The 19,614-nt window shown below is 42.5% G+C and overlaps 1 protein-coding gene across 1 annotated transcript in view; it reads left to right on the plus strand.

Annotated features, from left to right (window-relative positions):
* DNAH6 (dynein axonemal heavy chain 6) overlaps window positions 1-19,614 on the plus strand; it is a gene marked incomplete at its 5' end in the record, with an annotated part of 218,796 nt that overhangs the window by 110,954 nt on the left and 88,228 nt on the right. The window contains 9 exons of the mRNA XM_079791646.1: window positions 881-1,436; window positions 2,858-2,980; window positions 5,643-5,822; window positions 6,542-6,685; window positions 8,435-8,656; window positions 9,900-10,047; window positions 12,580-12,737; window positions 14,743-14,874; window positions 17,752-17,923. Of these exons, the coding sequence (XP_079647772.1) occupies window positions 881-1,436; window positions 2,858-2,980; window positions 5,643-5,822; window positions 6,542-6,685; window positions 8,435-8,656; window positions 9,900-10,047; window positions 12,580-12,737; window positions 14,743-14,874; window positions 17,752-17,923 (1,835 nt within the window). The remainder of the gene's footprint in view (window positions 1-880; window positions 1,437-2,857; window positions 2,981-5,642; window positions 5,823-6,541; window positions 6,686-8,434; window positions 8,657-9,899; window positions 10,048-12,579; window positions 12,738-14,742; window positions 14,875-17,751; window positions 17,924-19,614) is intronic.

The raw sequence follows: 19,614 nt of genomic DNA on the forward strand, positions 1-19,614 counted from the left end.
TGTATATTTATTATTCTAAGAGCATTTTTTTTCTATTTTACTCTTTTACTTATTGATTTTTGGGGAGTCATAAATTCTATCTGGTATAAAAATTGGAAATATTTCTCCATCATTTATTTTTTTAAGTTTGTATAGAAAACCTTTTATCTCGCAGAAGATTATTTTTTACTCTTTTTTTTATCACTTTATCACTATTTTTTAGTTACAGATTTCCTATCTTTCTTAGAAAGACCTTCTTACCACAGTGGTACGAAATTCATCTCTTATATTTTTATCTAGTACCTTTGTGGTCATTTTATATTAAGATCTTTCCTGTATCTCAAATGCACTTGTGTATAAAGTGTAAGCTAGGAATTTAACTTCTTTTTTACCCCAAAGAAACAGCCCACATTAACTGTTTCCCACAGAAAGTCAATTTTTCCTTTACTCCCTTTTTTACCTAGTACTAGTTTTCTATTATTATTTCCATATTATTTTTCTGAGTATGCATATACAGTTATAAGTACATATATGTGCATTTGGGAAAAGTTGAGTTAGAAATATGACATTAGAAATAAACTGATAGATTCTTCACCTTGGCACTACACCATCTACTGTGGACAATACAGAAACACAAGAGATATTGCTTACCTCCAAAGACTCCCAATATACTTAAGAACATTGGTCTATAGTACAAGAAACAAGCAAAATCAAGCACAATATCAAACATATTATAGATCCTGGTATAAAACGTAGGATATACTAATACTGTGCATGTTTGGAAGAAAAGATCAATGAGAAAAATAAGATTCATTTTAATGTTTAATCAATTAATTATAACAAATATGGGGGAAACTCAATGACCAGTGGTTCTTAATTGATTTTATTTTTTAAATTTCAGTGGAATCATATCTGACCTTTTCCCTGGAGTCCAAATTCCAGAACATGATTATGGTATATTGCAGTCAACAATTATAGATGTCATGAATGGGCAAAATCTCCAGCCGGAGGCATGTATGGTTAAAAAAGTGATACAGTTCTATGAAACTATGCTGGTAAGGCATGGTGTTATGTTAGTTGGGCCAACTGGAGGTGGCAAGACCACAGTTTACCGAATACTTGCAGAAACTTTAGGGAATTTGAAAAAAATTGGTGCAGAGAATCCCTTTTACCAACCAGTTAAAACATATGTTCTTAATCCTAAATCAATTACAATGGGTGAGTTATATGGTGAAGTGAATAGCATAACCTTGGAGTGGAAAGATGGTTTGATGGCACTGAGTGTCCGAGCAGCTGTGCAAGACACTTCAGAAGACCATAAGTGGATCATCAGTGATGGGCCAGTGGATGCTCTTTGGATTGAAAACATGAATACAGTGTTGGATGATAACAAGATGCTTTGCCTGGCTAACAGCGAGAGGATTAAACTCACACCTCAAGTCCACATGCTTTTTGAGGTAAATATGTTACCGGGAAGTTGGGGTATTCCTTTCTCCATTGAGTGCTGGGGGCAGAGTCCTCGCAATAGCTCCAGAAAAAGAATTTTCTGAGACTCATGCAAGAGAATGAGTGATTTTTTATTTGCGTGGAATTACATCCTTGGGTTTCCAAAGTCCCATTTCCCTAAATCCAGTTATAGAAGAAGTGTAGAAGCAAGCCCGTGTCCACAGTTTCCATTCCATGTTGCAACCGGACCCAGTTCTTCATCAGGCTAGTGACAGTCCATTAGTCCATTGTGTGTGGGGGAGGAAGGGGGGCCCACATGGTTGTGGGCCAGATGGGTGAATGCAGGGGTGCCAAGAGAGCACGCCCCTCCCCCACCCACCCCCCGCAACAAGAAAGGCACACTCCTTTATTTAGGGAACTAAATATCCCAAATTTCGAACCCTTGAAGTGGCCACACCCATCCTGACCAGTGACCTGTTCCCAGGTGTGACTGACAGTGAGCACCCTCACTGGTCCCCCGCAACTTCACTGGGCATACATCTATCTTTTCTCTGTTGGACCTCTGGGAGTGTAAAGTTGTAGCTTCCTGATGAAGCTGCCCAAATGGCATGCCTATAATCTTTGGCCTTCCTTTTGCTCCTTTCCTGTTATTAATAACTAGGTTAATTACAACAGTATCAAGTATATATGCCATACTGTGGAGTGAAGCAATCATTTGTTAGATTGGCATACCATCATAATGATTTTCTCACACTGCTGTATCACTTACTGTCTGTAAGGCCCACCATGGTGTTTGGCTTATGTACCAAATACTTATTAAATTGTCTTTTTGTAATGCATTGTCCATCCTGATAGCCAAAGTCTCTCAAACATTCCTGTCTCTCTATAAACAGGAAATACAATAAATTCTGGCTTCCCCAGCACTTGTTTCTTTTCCTTTGGAAGTATTTAATATATATAGATGAATTCACATGATTTGAAATGCTTTCAAAGTTAAAAAATTATTGTACTTAAAGTGAATAAATTACCCCAGCAAGGTGTGAATATTTGAAGGAGGGTTTGAAAGAGTAATGTGGACCAATTACAGTGACAAAATATTATGGAAGATTATAGCCCTCGTGTATTCATTCATCAAACATTGATTGAATGCCTACTATATGCTAGGTGTTAGACTAGGTGTTGGTGCAAGAATGAAACAAGAAAAAAGAAAAAGAAAAGAGAAGGAATTTGACAGTATATTCCTATAATTATGGGTTTTTTCCACCTTATCTTTCACTTAACATTCCTTCCCTTTATCTGATTACTTATAGCTCTTCCACTGTCTAAAGCTTTTCAGCATTAAACTTAGAACATATGATTCATTAACATGGAAGGTGCAGTAGTAAGGAAATACCATATTAGCTGTTTCCTGTTCGCCTTTCTTCAATTTTAGGTGCAAGACCTAAGGGTTGCCTCTCCTGCTACAGTCAGTCGATGTGGGATGGTATTTGTGGATCCTGAGGAACTGAAATGGATGCCTTACGTTAAAACCTGGATGGCGGGTATTTCTAAAAAAGTGAGTGCAACCAGATACTCCCCAGTGTCTCCATCTGTGAGGGCTCACACTTCCCTTGAGTGCCCACGTTGTAATAACACAAGGCTTCATTGTGCTTGATGGAGGGGACTCTCCAGAAATGTTTATAGACTCCCCACATCTGCCCTCGTTATTTATGACCTCAGCCTGCCAGTCTGCCTGGTCACTCTGGCCCCTGCCTGCTCTGGCTGGCTTCTGCCCAGACTGGTTCCTCTCAAGGGCAAACACAAACCGCTTCCCTGACTCCTCCAAAACACGGTTAGAACGGGCTGGGGCATTAAAAAGGATGACAGAAGGCTTGAGATAATGAGAGGGGTCACAATGAAGAAGAGGACATTTCAGTCCATGTACCAACTGTCATAATCTTGAGATTTTAGGGAGCTATAGCACCTCCGAGAGCCAGAGAGAAGAGAAAACCCATTTACCTCCCACTCAGATGTAGGTCATGACCCCAGACACATTCTAACCTCAGAAGTACCATTCCACCCCAAGTGAAGAAAAGCTCTTACAGTGTTATTCACAACAGCTCAATTCCATTATTACCTTATTTAATAAGCCATCTTTTGAAGTATTTTGCCCCATCCCAGCCCCCACTCTAAAAAAAGCTTCTTTCTCCCTCTCCTTGCCCAAAGATGAATTAGACAACTATCGCTTTCTACATTCTTGGGCATCAACATTTCAACAAGATTGTGATCTAGTCTCAAGAGTACCTTATTACAGAAAGTGCTATTCAGAATTGAGAATTTACCATGGCTACTGGCATAAGATTTTAAACCTTCCCAAATTCACTTTTTAAAACTTAATAGACTTTATTACTTATAACACTTACAAGTTTACAGAAAACTTTAACAGAGTACAGAGAGTTCTCTTATTCTCCCTCTCCTCCAAGCATAGTTTCCCCTATTATTAACATCTTGCATTGCTGTGGTACATTTGTTAAAACTGATGAATCAATATCACCAATGCATCATTGATATTGATATATTGTTGGTATATTATCGGTGTGTCAATATTGATACATTGTTGGTACATCATCAATAATGTTGCATTGATACATTAACTAAAGTCTATCACTTGCATTAGGGATTATTCTTTGTGTTGTACTATTCTGTGGGTTTTACAAATGGATAATATCATGTAGCCACCCCTATAGTTTCAGAGTAGTTTCACTGCCTTAAAAATCTGTGCTCAGTCTCTCCATCTGTCCACTCTTCCTCCACACACCAACCACTGAGCTTTACTGTCTCCATAGTTTTGTCTTTTCCAGAATATCATGTAGTTGGAATCATATAGTGTGCAGCTTTTTCAGATTGGCTTTTTAAATTTAGTAATATGCCTTTCTGTGACATAATGGCTCATTTCTTTTTATCATGGAAGAACATAACATTGTATAGATTTACCAAGTTTCTTCATTCACCTACTGAAGGATATCGCAATTGCTTCCAAGTTTTGCCATTTATGAGTGACTATAGTTTACACTGCTGTATGACAGATAGAAAAGTTAAGAGAGTGGATCCTAAGAGTTCTTACTTTGTTTTTTATTGTATTTATGTGAAATGATAGATGTCAACTAAGCTTTTTGTGGTAATCCTTTCACAGTACAGTTGATCCTTGAATAGCACAGGTTTGAATTGTGCAGGTCCACTTACATGTGGATTTTTTCAATAAATACAGTCGGTGCCTTGTATCCATGGGTTTTGCATCTGGGGATTCAACCAAATGCAGATCAGCAATAGTATTTTCCCATTCCCAACCACTGATTGAAAATACTGGTTTTGACCCACAGTTGGTTGAATTAGCCGTTGAATTTTCAGCTGCGTGGGCGTTTACACTGCATCCCCCATGTTCAAGGCTCAACTGTATGTATAAATCAAACCATCATGCTGTATACCTTCAATTAATACAGTGATGTATGTCGGTATTTTCAATAAAACTGGAAAAAATTAAAACCAAAAAATTGTTCCTATAAACATCCGTGTTCAGGCTTTTGTGTGGACTTAAGTTTTCAACTCATTTGGGTAAATACATAGGAGTGTGAGTGCTGGGTCATATGGTAAACACTAGGTTCAGCTTTGTGAAAATCTGCCAGACTGTCTCCCCCAGTGGCTGTGCCAATTTGCACCCCCCCTCCCACTCCACCAATGAATGAGAGTTCCTGCTGCTCCACATCCTCACCAGTGCATGGGGTATTGGTGTTTTAGTAGACATTTTTTAATGTTTTCTCTTATGGTTCTTCTTTTTCATATTCTTAATTGTGGGAGATATCAACATAGAAGACTGCATGAAATACATATTGGCAGTTTAATAAATGATTATAAAATAAGCACCTGTGAACCCATTGCTAGATCAAGATGTAAGACATTATCTGCTACCCAAAATCTTTCCATGTGTCCTGAGTCATAGGAGGCTTTTAAATTTTTTATTCATTTTATATCTTATTATATTTATACCCTTTAGTCTAAAAGTTACAAAATGCATTATAAAGGTCAGTGGGGGGGGGGGAAGGAGACATGTACTACTATTTGTAATACTTTAAACAATAAAATTAAATTAAAAATAAAAGATGTAAACCAACCCATTTCTAAACTTAATTACATATTTCATCTGGTCTTGCTAAAATATTATTTGTCTGTTTTATTTTCAGCTGAATGAGGAATCCCAAGAATATATATTGAACCTTTTCCATTATGTTGATGATGGTTTACATTTTATCAATAAAAAATGCAGCCAAGCGATCCCGCAAGTAGACATTAGCAAAGTGACTACACTCTGTTGCTTATTTGAGTCTTTGATATTTGAGAAAGATGGAATTACTCTCACACTGGTATGGAAGGTTTTATTGCTTCAATAAAGCTAGAAAATGAGATTATTGTATAGCTCCTTTGCAAATAAATAACTCCAAATTTTCTGTAATATGATCAGTTTTCAAGTTAACTTTTCAGGGGACTAATGACTATGAGTAGATGAATAGAATCTAAAAGTTGGAAGGAGTGTTAGACAGCCTGTGGTTCACTCTTATACTCAGTGCTTAAGTTCCCTTATGGTCTACAACATGCTTCTAATATGTGTCTGTCAGCAGCTGCTTAAATACCTTCATGCAGGCATAGACAGAGTTATAATGGTCAGTTGAAAAACAACCTTGAGATTTTTTTTTTGGACATTCCTCGCCATTCACTTTCTCATCCGAGTATTTAACTTTGTACTACTATAAAACATCACTTTGTGAACCATTAAATTAAATATAGGAAACACATGATGTACCCTTTTTATTTCATTTTTTTCTTTGTTGATTAAGGTATTACAGATGTGTCCTTATCGCCTCATTACCCCCCTGGTGTCTGTGTCCATTGGTTAGGCTTATATGTATGCATACAAGTCCTTTAGTTGATCTCTTTTTTAAATGTATGAGTCTACACACACACACACACACACACACACACACACACACACACACACAATCCACAACAGTCTTTTGGTTTTGCAGTGTAGGATTCTTTTTATGTTAACATAAAATATTAAAGGTCTTTCTCTTTATTCTTTCAGGAACAAACAAAACTGAACACAATGCTATGTCAGACTTTTATATTCTGTTATTTATGGTCTTTGGGTGGAAATCTAACTGAAAACTACTCTGATTCTTTTGATACATTTATTAGAACACAGTTTGATGACAATCCTGATGCCAGGGTAAGAGCCAAATAAATTTAATTTTAACATATTAGTTCCAAATCATTAAAACTGAACTTCAAGACTGAAACCTTAAGAGCCTTAGTTCTACTGCAAATATAAACTCTTCACTGAAAGAATTTCTAAAATCATTCACTTTTCTTAACCATTGATAACATTTATTGTATTAAATTTTTTAGGAGTCCTATCCTGGCCATATGAAGAAATTAATGTATAAAACTATAAAAAAAACCATACTATAAATGAATATTGAATTCCAGTTAGTAAACTTATTCTTCACAGTGTTATGGTGTAGCTATTCTGAACCTACTTTCTGTACATTCTAAGATTGAGCAAATGAATAAATGTGCTGAGGATAATGGAAACAGGTTTCTCACTGTTGGAGAAGGGATTTACAGATATGGAATTCACCCTGTGTTGTTATATTATAATAGGAGATATTGGTGCTCATTGATTCAAATACATGAATATATATATGTATTTGCACATGCATAAATGTCATAGTTCTGCGTGCTGAGAGGAACTAGAAGCAATGACACCTCCATGGCAGTGAGCATACCCAGATACTAATTCCTAAATACTGTTCTCCACAAAAGGGAGCTGAGGCTCCTTCGTGAAAACAACAGCTTATTCTAGGACTGGGGCAGGGAAAGTGCAAAGTGAGACCAGAACATCTTATGTCACTCAAGGAATGGTGGAGGGGTTCCCACTGGTCACATCTGGGCAGATTTCAGCGTCCAAATAAACAACGATAGCCTTTGAAAGACAAAAGATATTACGTTATACCTCAAAAGTTTTCTTTCTTAAAAATAGAATAGAATGGAAAATAGAGTGAATTGCAGATACTAGGTGTAAATATCACACACACTTGTACACACACACACACATATACTAGTATGTATGTACTAGGTCACCTTGTCAAATGGATTTCTTTCTGAGTCACTGTCAAATCTTGAAACACCACTGCTCTGTACAGCTACCAGAATGAACCTTCTGAAATGCAATCGAATCCTGTCACCCACCTACTTAGAATCCTCTTGCTCCAAACTCTAAAAAGGGAGGCTTTTCATAACCTGGCCCCTGTCTGTGTTCCAGGACTCATCTCTCACTGTGTGCAGTGCTCTCATCGCTACCAGCACGCGTGGCACTTTCCATGGCTTCAGCCTCCTGACCTGTTTTCTAAACCTGACCCCTGACCCCCTGCTTCCCCACCCCCACCCCATTCCTTCTCTGCCCATCTGACTCTTGCTTGTCCTTCAAGTCAGATCTGTGGCATCCCCACCTCTTAGGAACCTTCTTAAATCTTCAACTACCCTGCAAATATAAATGAGCCATCCCTCCTCTGTGGACATACTAAAGTCCATTAGAACCCCTTTTTCTCTCTGGGTAATAACTAATGTCCTTGTGTCCCCCACGTGAATTTCAGGGTCACTGAAGGCAGAAGCTGGGTCTCATTCAGCACTTGACCCCAGCACCAAGCACAGTATTTGTCCTAAGTAAACCCCTGAATGTTGAATCGAATTGAAAATGCTTTACAATTCTAATATGGGGTTTTAATACAATCAATATGTCAGATTTTCTTTATGCATTGTGTTGCATGACTGTGTGTAAAGAATTAAACTCTAATACTGGAACAACTACTTCTCTACAAAGAAAAAAATGAAATCCAAATCCATTCTTGTTCTATGATTGCCTTTGTTTATGCATGAACATTTCCTGTTGCAAATGGCGCTTACTTTGATATTTTAGCTCCCCAGTTCTGGCGATCTGTGGAGCATTTACATGGACTTCGAAACCAAACGGCTGGACCCCTGGGAACGAATCATACCCAGCTTCAAGTACAGCCGAGATGTCCCGTTTTTTGAAATGCTCGTCCCCACAGTGGACACAGTGCGCTTTGGGTATCTAATGGAAAAACTACTGGCAGTCAGGCATTCGGTGTTATTTACTGGGACAACTGGAGTTGGCAAGGTAGGAAACCTTCCGCAAACAAGGTCTCCCCAAAATGAGGGCGTGGCGGACCTAGAGCTGTAAGCCCCATACATAACACATATTTCTCAAGGAATGTTGTTGTGGATTCTGATTACTTTTTCAGAAAGAATGTCACTGTGCTGGCTCTGTACTGACCTCGGGAATTACTCCAGTTTTCCAGTTTCTGAATAAATCCTTAATGTCAATACTGTATAAAGCAGAGGATCCTGGGGACCAATGCTTGGTGTTTGGGGGCTTTTATGTTGCATCCCTTGGAATTTCTGGGGCTGCCAATGCATAGATTAGGGCGGGAATTGGCCAAGCAGTTTGTGTCCCCAAATACTATTCCCTCCTGACCATTTCCTTCTACCTCACATAGCAACAATGTTTAGAAAAAGTAGAGTATAAGGGAAAATGCTGATTGATTGGGTGTCTTTGTTTTCAAGGGAGTCCACATAAACAGAGATTCACTGTTTCCTCTCTAAATTGTTTCCAAAAGAAGTTTGGGTCCTGTGATTCTTGCTTTTAAATTGCCTTGGATAGCAACCAAGATGTATTTTGGTTTGAAACTAAACTAAAAGCTTTTTGCTGAGATAGAGCTGATTAGAACATTTCTTTGGCTCTAGTAAATATAATTAAACTAGAGGCCCAGTGCACAAAATTCGGGGTTAGGGGGGTCCCTCAGTCCAGCCTGCGCCCTCTCGCAGTCTGGGAGCCCTCGGGGGATGTCCGACTGACGGCTTAGGCCTGCTCCCTGGCAGCTTAGGCCTGCTCCCCAGAGGGTGTTTGGGTGGTGGGGGAGAGAGTGGGCCTAGGTCGGCAGTTGGACATCCTTAGAGATGCATGGAGATGGGAGATCAGACCTTCTTAGCGCTGCTGCAGAAGCAGAGAGTCTCCTGCCACCGCCACAGCGCTTGCCAGCCGTGAGCCCGGCTTCCGGCTGAGGCGTTTCCCCTGTGGGAGTACACTGACCACCAGGGGGCAGCTCCTGCATTAAGCCTCTGCCCCCTAGTGGTCAGTGCACGTCATAGCAACCAGTTGTTCCTCTTTTTGGTTGATTTGCATATTAGCCTTTTATTATATAGGATGGAATCTCCAGGAAAAGAAAGACACATTTCAATCTGGTTTTACCCTCTCTCCTTTCATCCTATTCCTTACTCATTGTTCTGAATTATAACTAACAAAGACAATTGAAAGTTATTATATTGAATGTGACATCATTAACATTTGTTTAAATTTAAAGTCTGTTATTGCAAAAGGATTGCTAAATAGAATTCAAGAATCAGCTGGCTATGTTCCTGTTTATCTAAATTTTTCTGCTCAAACTTCATCTGCAAGAACACAAGAGATCATTGAATCAAAACTGGAAAGGAAAAGAAAAAACATTCTAGGTAAGAATTATCCATTTCATTTGTCTCACAAATTAAGTTAATAAGTAAAAAAAACAGTGCATGTAATAAAATTACAATTGGATATTTTCTTTGCTTAATTTAATTGTTAATGTGATTTTGTTAATGGCATTCTTTCCTGTGCTAACATATCTAGATATCTTACAGTTAACAAGCAAGTAGTTTACTTCTATCATCATCTTCAATTCACATCTTCAGTTTCTGCCTCTCCCTGGCTCTCTCCCTCTCTACTTGTGCTCTGCTTTCAAACCTGCATTAATGCCCCCTTTATTTATTTATTTTTATTTTTGTGTGTGTGTGTATTATTTATTTATTTATTTAATAATTCTTTATTGATGAAAGTATTACATATGTCCCCTTTTTTTCCCCACTGACCCCCTCCCAGCCCATCCCTGCCCCTCCCCCACACCCCAGGCCCTCACCACCCCATTGTCAGTGTCCATGGGCCATGCATATATGCATACAAGGTCCTTGGTTGATTACTTCCCACCCACCGTCCCCCGCTTCCCCTTTATTTTAAACAAACAAAACAACCTGTATATACCTGATGCATTGAACTCAGTAGAGAATAAGCATGAAACTGTTTTGTTTTTACTTCAGTCAGTGCTTTCAGCCAGGCTTGGGGCATCTCCCTCTCCCCCTCCTTATCAACTGCTTAGATAACTAGCATAACTCTCTGGCCACTTTCTGTTGTTTTGAGGCTGGTTCAATGTAAAGCTTCGATCCCAAATCCAATCGGAAGCTCTTCCTCTCCTCTGTCGTAAGCCAGGCTTGTGGCTCCAGGTGCTGGAGGCAAAGGGGGGCAGGAGGTTCTGGTGTGCTGGGGAGGGAAGAGGAGAAGAAAAGACAAGTGGCCCTCCCTACCTGGTGTGTAGATGGGCGTCTGTGTGGACTGTCCCTCTTCTCTGGCTGGCACCACATGACTGCCCCTGCTCTCTGTGTGGTGGTTTCCAGGAGCTGCTCTCTGAGGGACTTCCAGAAAAGTTGTGCACAGGCCAAGCACGGGCCCCCCATTGGAAGGTTCCCTGACATTGGGAATCAGGGTCTCGGCTCCCTCAGTCCCACCCTCCAGCAGTGCATCCTGCAGCCTCTTGCTTCTGGGCTCCACTCGCCCAGCTCACAGCCCTCCTGGTGGAGGACTAGCTAGAGCTCAAGCTCAGCTGCCTTCCACATTGTCCATCATCTACTGGGCCCTGCTCTGCCAAGCGGTGGGGATACCAGCTGCCTCACCGCCCCTCTCTGTTCCATTGTTCCTGCTCAGTAGGCACAGGGCAATGGATGCCAGTCTTTCTTGTGGGGGCCCCAAGTCTTTATTTTTTTAATCTTTATTGTTGAAAGTATTACATATGTCTCCTTTTCCCCCCATTGACCTCTCCCAGCCTGCCCCTGCCTCCCACCCCAGGCCTTCACTGGGGTTATGCATATAGGCCTACAAGTTGGTTGGTTGATCTTTTCCCACCCTCCCACCCTCCCTGCCTTCCCTCTGAGGTTTGACAGTCTGTTCGGTGCTTCTATGTCTTTGGATCTATTTTTGTTTATCAGTGTATGTTGCTCATTAGATTCCACATATGAGTGAGATCATGTGGTACTTTTCTTTCTCTGACTGGCTTATTTTGCTTAGCATAATGCTCTCCAGGTCCATCCATGCTGTTGCAAATGGTAAGAGTTCTTTCTTTTTTACAGCTGCATAGTATTCCATTGTATAGATGTACTACCACTTTTATAATCCACTCATCTGCTGATGGGCACTTAGGCTGTTTCCAAATCCTAGCCAAGTCTTTATGAATTATTATCTTAGAAGCCCTCCCCACCTGCTGTCCTGCTTCTTGGTTTCCAGAGACTGGAGGATGGAGAGGGACACTGAGTTTGGCTCAGCGACCTTGGAATTGTTGAGTGCTGGATGCCAGCACAGGTTGAGTCACCTCCTCTGCTTACATTGTTTTCTTTTCTCTGTTATTACCCACACTTTTTTTCTGAAAAGTGTGTATACTGGTTTTCTTTGAGTTAAATATGGCATCGTCCAGCTCCGCTGTACTGGGTTTCCTGTTGATGTGAGCTGGGTGTGTTTCCATGTCCAGCCCTAGTTTCCCTGCAGAGGGTGGCGAGATGGCATTTCTGTGAAGAAGCCTTCGGAGTTCTGCTTCCTTCTGTGGAAAGAAAATGCCCTTCCTCCCCGCATGCTCAGGACACGCAGTTGGTGAGGGCAGTGGCCGGGAGAGAGAGATCAGGACCTAACTAGAGAGCTGGCATCATCGTGCACCTCCGAGAGTGAGGGTGAGGCACATTCTGACAGGTGGACATCCCGGCCCCGGCCACGTCTCCCTGCAGGGGCCTGGATGGAGCCAGAGGGAGGTCTCTCCTCCGCGAGGCAGGACTCTGCTAGGGCCTCCTCACTCCTGAGAGAACTGAGCTGATGACCTACCGGGTGTTCATTGAGTCCAAAACCTTACCTAAACTCTGTTTTACATTTTCCAGAGGCAAATCATAATTCTTAAATTCATTTTATTTACCCAGGAGCACCAAGAAACAAACGTATTGTGATTTTTGTTGACGATTTAAATATGCCCAGACTGGATCGCTATGGCTCTCAGCCTCCGATTGAATTGCTTCGGCAGTATCAAGATTTCGGTGGATTTTATGACAGGAACAAACTCTTTTGGAAAGACATACAGGTTACTTTAAGTTTTAAATTACTTTGCGTGTTTACATTTAAACAGCAAGGAAATATGGTGTATTACAGTGATTTTCAACCTTTTTCATCTCAAGGCACACATAAAGTACTTACTAAAATTTTGCAACACACCAAAAAATATGTCCTATTTTTTTCCAATCTGACAAAAAATAGGCATAATTTTGATTGATTTACAAAAAGTAATAATAGTACTAATTACCTACCTTTTTGCTCCAAAGTGATTTTTTTAAAAAAATCAGGTGCCTATACTTGTATATAAGGATTTCTGGTATTAAGAATTAACTAACCAGATGCAGCCTTATTATGCAATGGACCAATAAGATGAAATCCTATTATATGACCAATATATTTATGGTTCAAGCTACGGCTGTTGTCAGTTTTTTATTTGACAATCTAAGGGAAAAGCGGTCAGTGCCCCTGATTAAAGAGTCAGGAATTGTTTTAAAAATGCTTGCGGCACACCAGTGTGCCACAGAACACTGGTTGAAAACCACTGGTGTATTAGTTTGCTCAGGTCACCATAACAAAGTAGCTCAAACAACAAAAAGTTATTTTCTCACAGTTCTAGAGGCTGGAAGTTGGAGATCAAGATGTCATCAGGGTTGGTTTATTCTAAGGCCTCTCTCTTTGGCTTACAGCTGGCTGTCTTCTCCCTGTGTCTCCTCATAATCTTAGCTGTGTACTCATCTGTGTTCAAACCTCCTCCTCTTATCAGGACACTAGTCAGATAGTGCTTCTTGGTTTCCAGAGACTGGAGGATGGAGTGGGACACTGAGTTTGGCTCAGTGACCTTGGAATTGTCGAGTGCTCTCTCTCATGATTCATTTTAAATTAATTACCTCTTTAAAGAGTCTATCTCCAAATACAGTCACATTTTGAGATACTGATCATTAGGGCATCAACATACGATTGGCCAGGAGGAGGAAGAGAAAGACACAGTGTAGCCCATGACCTATGTCTTCAGTGTTTCCTATGTGTGGTTCAATTAATCAGTCCACATTGAGTTCTTATCATGCTTGATTCAGGAGATTCATGGACAAGGAGGCAGCCCCCACCTCTCAGAGGGCTCAGCTTTGGAGGGTAGATGGATGTGTATTTATAAGGCAGGCTGATAAATGGAGTCAGGAGGGGACGAGGGCTGGGGGCTGGGTTGAGGATGAGAGAAGCCTTCCCAAAGGGGATGAGGTCAGAAGAGGGTTTTGCAGCAGAGCATAGCAAAACAAGGAAAGGGAGCATTTTGCATCTCAGAGGCAAGAAATGTGGAACACCAACGGTGGTGTGGAATGTGAACACCAAAGCATCGGGAATGCAGAGGTCAACTAAGGGGGCCATGGATCCAATGATGAGAAATGTGGCTTTATCCTCTAAGTGACGGTGGGGGCGGGGGAAGGGGCCTCTGAAGGAAATGTTGTGGGAATATCTCCTTGGCTGCAGGTGAGGGGTGGGCTAGAGACCAAAGGCAACTGCAATATCATGTATTGATCTATTGATGAAAATGTTACCAGAGGCTCTGAGGAACCTAACCATGTATTTCCCATAGGAGCAATTATTCAGTGTATGTTAATTCCGTGTTCCCAGTGACTTTATGGAACACAAGTACACACACAAATAATGAGAATCCACTATATGGCTCAAGTTAGTATATGTTGAATGAATATATTTTAACTTAAGATAAAACTTCTTACAATGTTTTAAGATTAAATTTTTGCATAAGAGTATTTATTTAAGGCAGGTGAGTTAGCTGGATGACCTTGAGTGATTTAACTAGCCAGGGCCTTCTTCTTTTTAACCTAAAAAATGGCGGTAACAATCGTGATCTCCCGGGGTTGCTGTGAAAACCAAGTCCGATGATGTGTTGGAAAATGTAATGCAGTGCTTGCAAAGGGCAGGTCCTCAAAATTGTTAGGTCTGAGTCCTGCCGTTGGGATGGACAGACCTCATCTTTCCCTTTGTTGGGTGACCCAATTGGATTTCTCCCTGGACAGGATGTGACCATTGCATCAGCGTGTGCACCTCCAGGTGGTGGCCGCAACCCAGTGACCCCCCGCTTCATCCGACACTTCAGCATGCTGTGTCTCCCCATGCCCTCGGAGCACAGTCTGAAACAGATTTTCCAGGTGAGTGTTGACTTAAACGTAGGCAAGAAGGGAAAAGGGTGGTTTCTTCCCAAACCACCATGATCAAAGCAGTCTGTCCTCTACCTGAACAGAAACCGGGTAAACACAGGGCCTCTGGTAGCTGACAGGAATGTGTGTCACCGTCCTCTGTGCTTTTGGTCTCACAGGTGGTTGTAGGAATGCAGAAAGGTTGTCAAACACAGCCCCTACCTTTAATGAAGGCTGTACCCTGGGCCCTTGCCTTATAGTACTCTGTACCCTGTTCTCAGCAGAGCTCACCCACTGCCCAGCCCCACCTGTGTGCTCATTTCCTGCCTGACCGCCAGGTCTGTGGGTCCACGTGCCCACCAGACACAATTCTGGTAGCCCCACAGGCCCCAGATCAACACAACTCAGAATTCACCACCTCCAGGGCCACCATCACATCCAATAGAAATAACCCCCCATTTTTCTTCCACCTGTACGACCTTCTTAAGAGCCACTTTCTCATCCTTTAAATGGGGCAAAGACCTATGCCTGCCCTGTAAGTGCTCAGCAAAAGTGTTCCATGAATGGGAGGCATTACTTTGAATAGAATGATGGGGTGGGGGGATACCATGAAAATGGCATAACTGGAGCAAGCATCCCATGTATATAAAATATATGTAGTAAATTTTTTATTTTATATATATTGGAATGGTCCTACTCAAAATGTAGACCATGTGGATAATGTTAAAGTCACATTAGGGGCCCGGGAGGACAGGTGTCTCAAAAAGATAGTCTTCATAAGCTGCTATAAGTGATGTCCAACAGGGGGCCTCACTGAATACAAATACTTATGTTTATTTCAAAATATCTCGTATGTGAGCCCCAAATCTAAAGTCACAAGGACAGACTTGCAAGCATTGATGTGCATTCTGGTGGCTTCTCCCATGCGTAACTCCAAGTTAATGGTGATGGGAATCCTATCTAATAAAAGAGAAACATGCAAATTGACCGTACCTCCGCTACCCCACACAAGCCACGCCCACCAGCCAATCAGGAGCAAGTATGCAAACTAACTCAACAAATATGGCGGCGGCCACGGAGCTGGAGCCAGCTGGAGGTTTGGGTTGCCCCCAGTGATGGAAGAATCCAAGCTTCCTGCCTGCCCTGGCCTGCTCAAGGCTACAAAGTTTCAATTATAGAAGATAAATAAATCCCATATACCAGGACCTCCACTTGGGTCGCCAGGGGGTGTGGCCAGCCTGCAAACCACCACAGGCCCCTCACCCAGGCCGCTCCACACCCAAGGGAACCCCCACCCTGATCCAGGACACCCTTCAGGGCAAACCAGCCAGCCCCCACCCGTGCACCAGGCCTCTATCCTATCTAATAAAAGAGTGATATGCAAATTGACCATCGCTCCAACACACAAGATGGCTTGCCCCCATGTGGTCAAAGATGGCTGCCCCCATGTGGACACAAGATGGCCAGCAGGGGAGGGCAGTTGGGAGGGACCAGGCCTGCAAGGGAGGGCAGTTGGGGGTGACCAGGCCTTCAGGGGAGGGCAGTTAGGGGCAATCAGGCTGGCAGGGGAGCAGTTGGGCATCAATCAGGCTGGCAGTGGAGTGGTTAGGGGGTGATCAGGCTGGCAGGCAGAAGTGGTTAGGGGCAATCAGGAAGGCAGGCAGGCGAGCAGTTGGGAGCCAGCAGTCCTGGATTGTGAGAGGGATGTCCGACTGTCCGTTTAGGCCCGATCCCTACTGGGCAGTCGGACATCCCTCAAGGGGTCCCAGATTGGAGAGGGTGCAGGCTGGGCTGAGGGACACACACCCTCTGTGCACAAATTTCGTGCACTGGGCCTCTAGTTTATTATAAAAATCTATAATGATTTTCCCAAGCAACTGGGGGCAGAGAGGCAAGCTAATAAATACGTTCTTTCAGACTGTGGGAAGTTATATATGAGAAGACCAAAGATCCGTAAGAGCCTGATGGGAGGGCTTATTTTAAGTGAATTAGTCAGGGAAGACCTCTCTGAAGAAATGACACTTAACCTAAAACACAAAGGATGAGAAAGTCCTTCCCAAGCAGCCAGCCATGAGGCAGTGGGAGGGGGGATACCATGTGCAGAGACCCTGAGGGAGGAGAGAGCATGGGCATGGGTGGTAAGGCCAGTGTGGCTGAGACACCGTGACCAGAGAGAGGGTAAGGTGAGGAGGCCGGGCAGGGGCAGAGCATGGACTGGCTGGGGGGTGCAGTGCCTGATTTGCATAATTAAAGGTAACAAAGGGAGACAGGAATCGAAATGGAGAGGTCAGTGGGAGATGGAGGGAGTGAAGAAGTACAGATAAAAAAGAGTTGGTGCTGGGATGGGATAATGTCAAGGGAAAGAGACAAGTACATTCAAAATTGATTGTGAGGACAGAGAATGGAGGCGTCCAAAGTGACTTCCAAATAACTGAGGTGGGGAAACTGAAAGGCGGGGAGTTTGTGGTTACGAGTAAGTTGCACTTTAAATGTAGATGACGAGGGAAGTCTATGGCATTGTTGGTCATTTGCACATAAATATCAAGGAGGACTTCAGTTTTTTTCCAGATGAGTCTGGGCACTGCATGGCAACCCTCTGGAGCCACAGCGAGCAGCAGCCTATGTTACTCAAGAGTGAGTTTATGGTCCATTCTCTGGCCAGATAGGAATGCTGCCCAGGCATCTCCAGACAATCACAGAAGACAGGAGCGAGCCCATTCTTGAGAACGTATTCTGAAATGAACGGAAGAGCTTAACACACGGAGGTCCTTGCATTGGAATTCACCCTCCTAGTTATTATTAGAAAAAGGATCATCAGATCTGGAACATTTGAAAGATAAATTTTTGGTGGAAAAAAAAAACTAACCTTCTATATGTTTCCGGTTCCAGGCCATCTTAAACGGCTTCCTGTATGACTTCCCACCAGCTGTCAAGCAAACCGCATCCAACATTGTCGAAGCCTCAGTTGAGATTTATAACAGAATGAGTGTTGATCTTCTGCCAACACCAGCCAAGTCCCATTACGTGTTCAACTTGAGGGATTTATCCAAATGTGTGCAAGGTAGTGTATGGACCCCTCATTCTCAGACCTTCACCCTCCCTGCATTGCTAGTCACCCCACATCACTCGGCAGAATTGTATGTACATGGTGTCTATGATGCTGGAAATCACATTACATGTCCCTGTTCAGTCACCCTCCACCCCCACCGCAGGCTGACTACTTCACAGCTTCCCACAAACAGCCAACATGCCCTCCCATTTCTCACACCCTTTCTTCTTGTTTCACTGGGAAAAAGACACACACAGAGAGAGAGAGAGAGAGAGAGAGAGAGAGAGAGAGAGAGAGAGAGAAGCAATCACACCAGAACTGCCTCATCTTCCAAATCTCTCAGGCAACCAGCATCTGGCTTCCCTCCTGCAGAGGCTGGGCCGTCCCTGCTGCTCTTAGTCCCCTCTGGCCCTGAATCCCAGCCCCTCCTGCCTAGTCAAGGATTTTGTTCTTATTTCTGTTTCTCTTCAGCATCATCGGTGTTTCCTCTTCTATGGAATCATTCCTAACAGCATAAAACCTGCCACAATACTTCCCGTCTTAGTAGATCATTCTCTTTGGGAACTATGTTGCCCTGCTGCTACCACCACATTTCCTCTGCTCCTTCTAAAAAGACCCCTTAAAGCATGGTCTCGCCTCACTGTCTCCTTACTTCCTCCAGTTCCATTCTTTAGTATATTCCAGTTAAGCATTTATACTTGACACTGCACTGAACTACTCTTCCCTGCCTCTCTATCTTGCCCAGTCCATCCATCAGCTCTCAGTCTGAACCTTAACCTCTCAGCAGTGTTGGCACAACTCTCCCCTCCCCTCTCTCTTGAAGCCCTTCTTTCTCTGATCTCCTAGGGCATCCACTCTCTGGGGTTCCGTCCCCTCTCTATGGCTACTGCTGCTCAGTCTCTTTGATTGCTGTCTCTCTTCTTTCCAACCTCAAAATGATGGGATGCCCAAGAGCTTTTACTTCAGTCCCTTTTTTTAAAATTTTGTTTTTATTTTATTTATTTATTTATTTATTTATTTATTTATTTATTTATTTTGTTAATCCTTACCCAAGGATATTTTTCCATTGATTTTTAGAGAGAGTGGAAGGGAGGGGGAGAGACATAGACAGAAAAACATCGATGTGAGAGAGACACATCAATTGGTTGTCTCCTGGTTGCCTCTCTCACATGCCCCAACCAGGGTCAAGGATCAAGCCTGGGATCAGATCGAGCCTGAGGTATGTGCCCTTGACCGTAATCAAACCTGGGACCTTTCCGTCCATGGACCAATGCTCTGTCCACTGAGCCAAACCAGCTAGGGCTTTTTTATTATTATTATTTGAAATCAGCTTTATGATAACAGTTTTATATTTCTTTTTTTTTTTTTCATCTTTATTGTTGAAAGTATTTTCCCCCATTGGTCACCTCCACCCCTCTCCTACCCCCCCCCCCCCAACCAGGCTTTTGCTGAACTATTGCCTGCCAATGGGTTATGAATATATGCATATAAGTTCTTTGGTTAATATATTCACCCCCAGCTTCCCTCTGAGATCCATAAGACCTCTCTCTATATTATCTACACAGACTGCCTAGGCCCTAGGTAATTCAGTCAATTCTAGGATCTTAAATGCATCTATTCAGAGATGCTTGAATGTCTACTGCCAGCTTCCCCCTCTCCCTTAAGTGTCTGATTTGTATATTCCACTCCTTTCTCAACAACCT

This window comes from Cnephaeus nilssonii (genome assembly GCF_951640355.1).
Source record: "Cnephaeus nilssonii genome assembly, chromosome: 15".
Taxonomy (NCBI): domain Eukaryota; kingdom Metazoa; phylum Chordata; class Mammalia; order Chiroptera; family Vespertilionidae; genus Cnephaeus; species Cnephaeus nilssonii.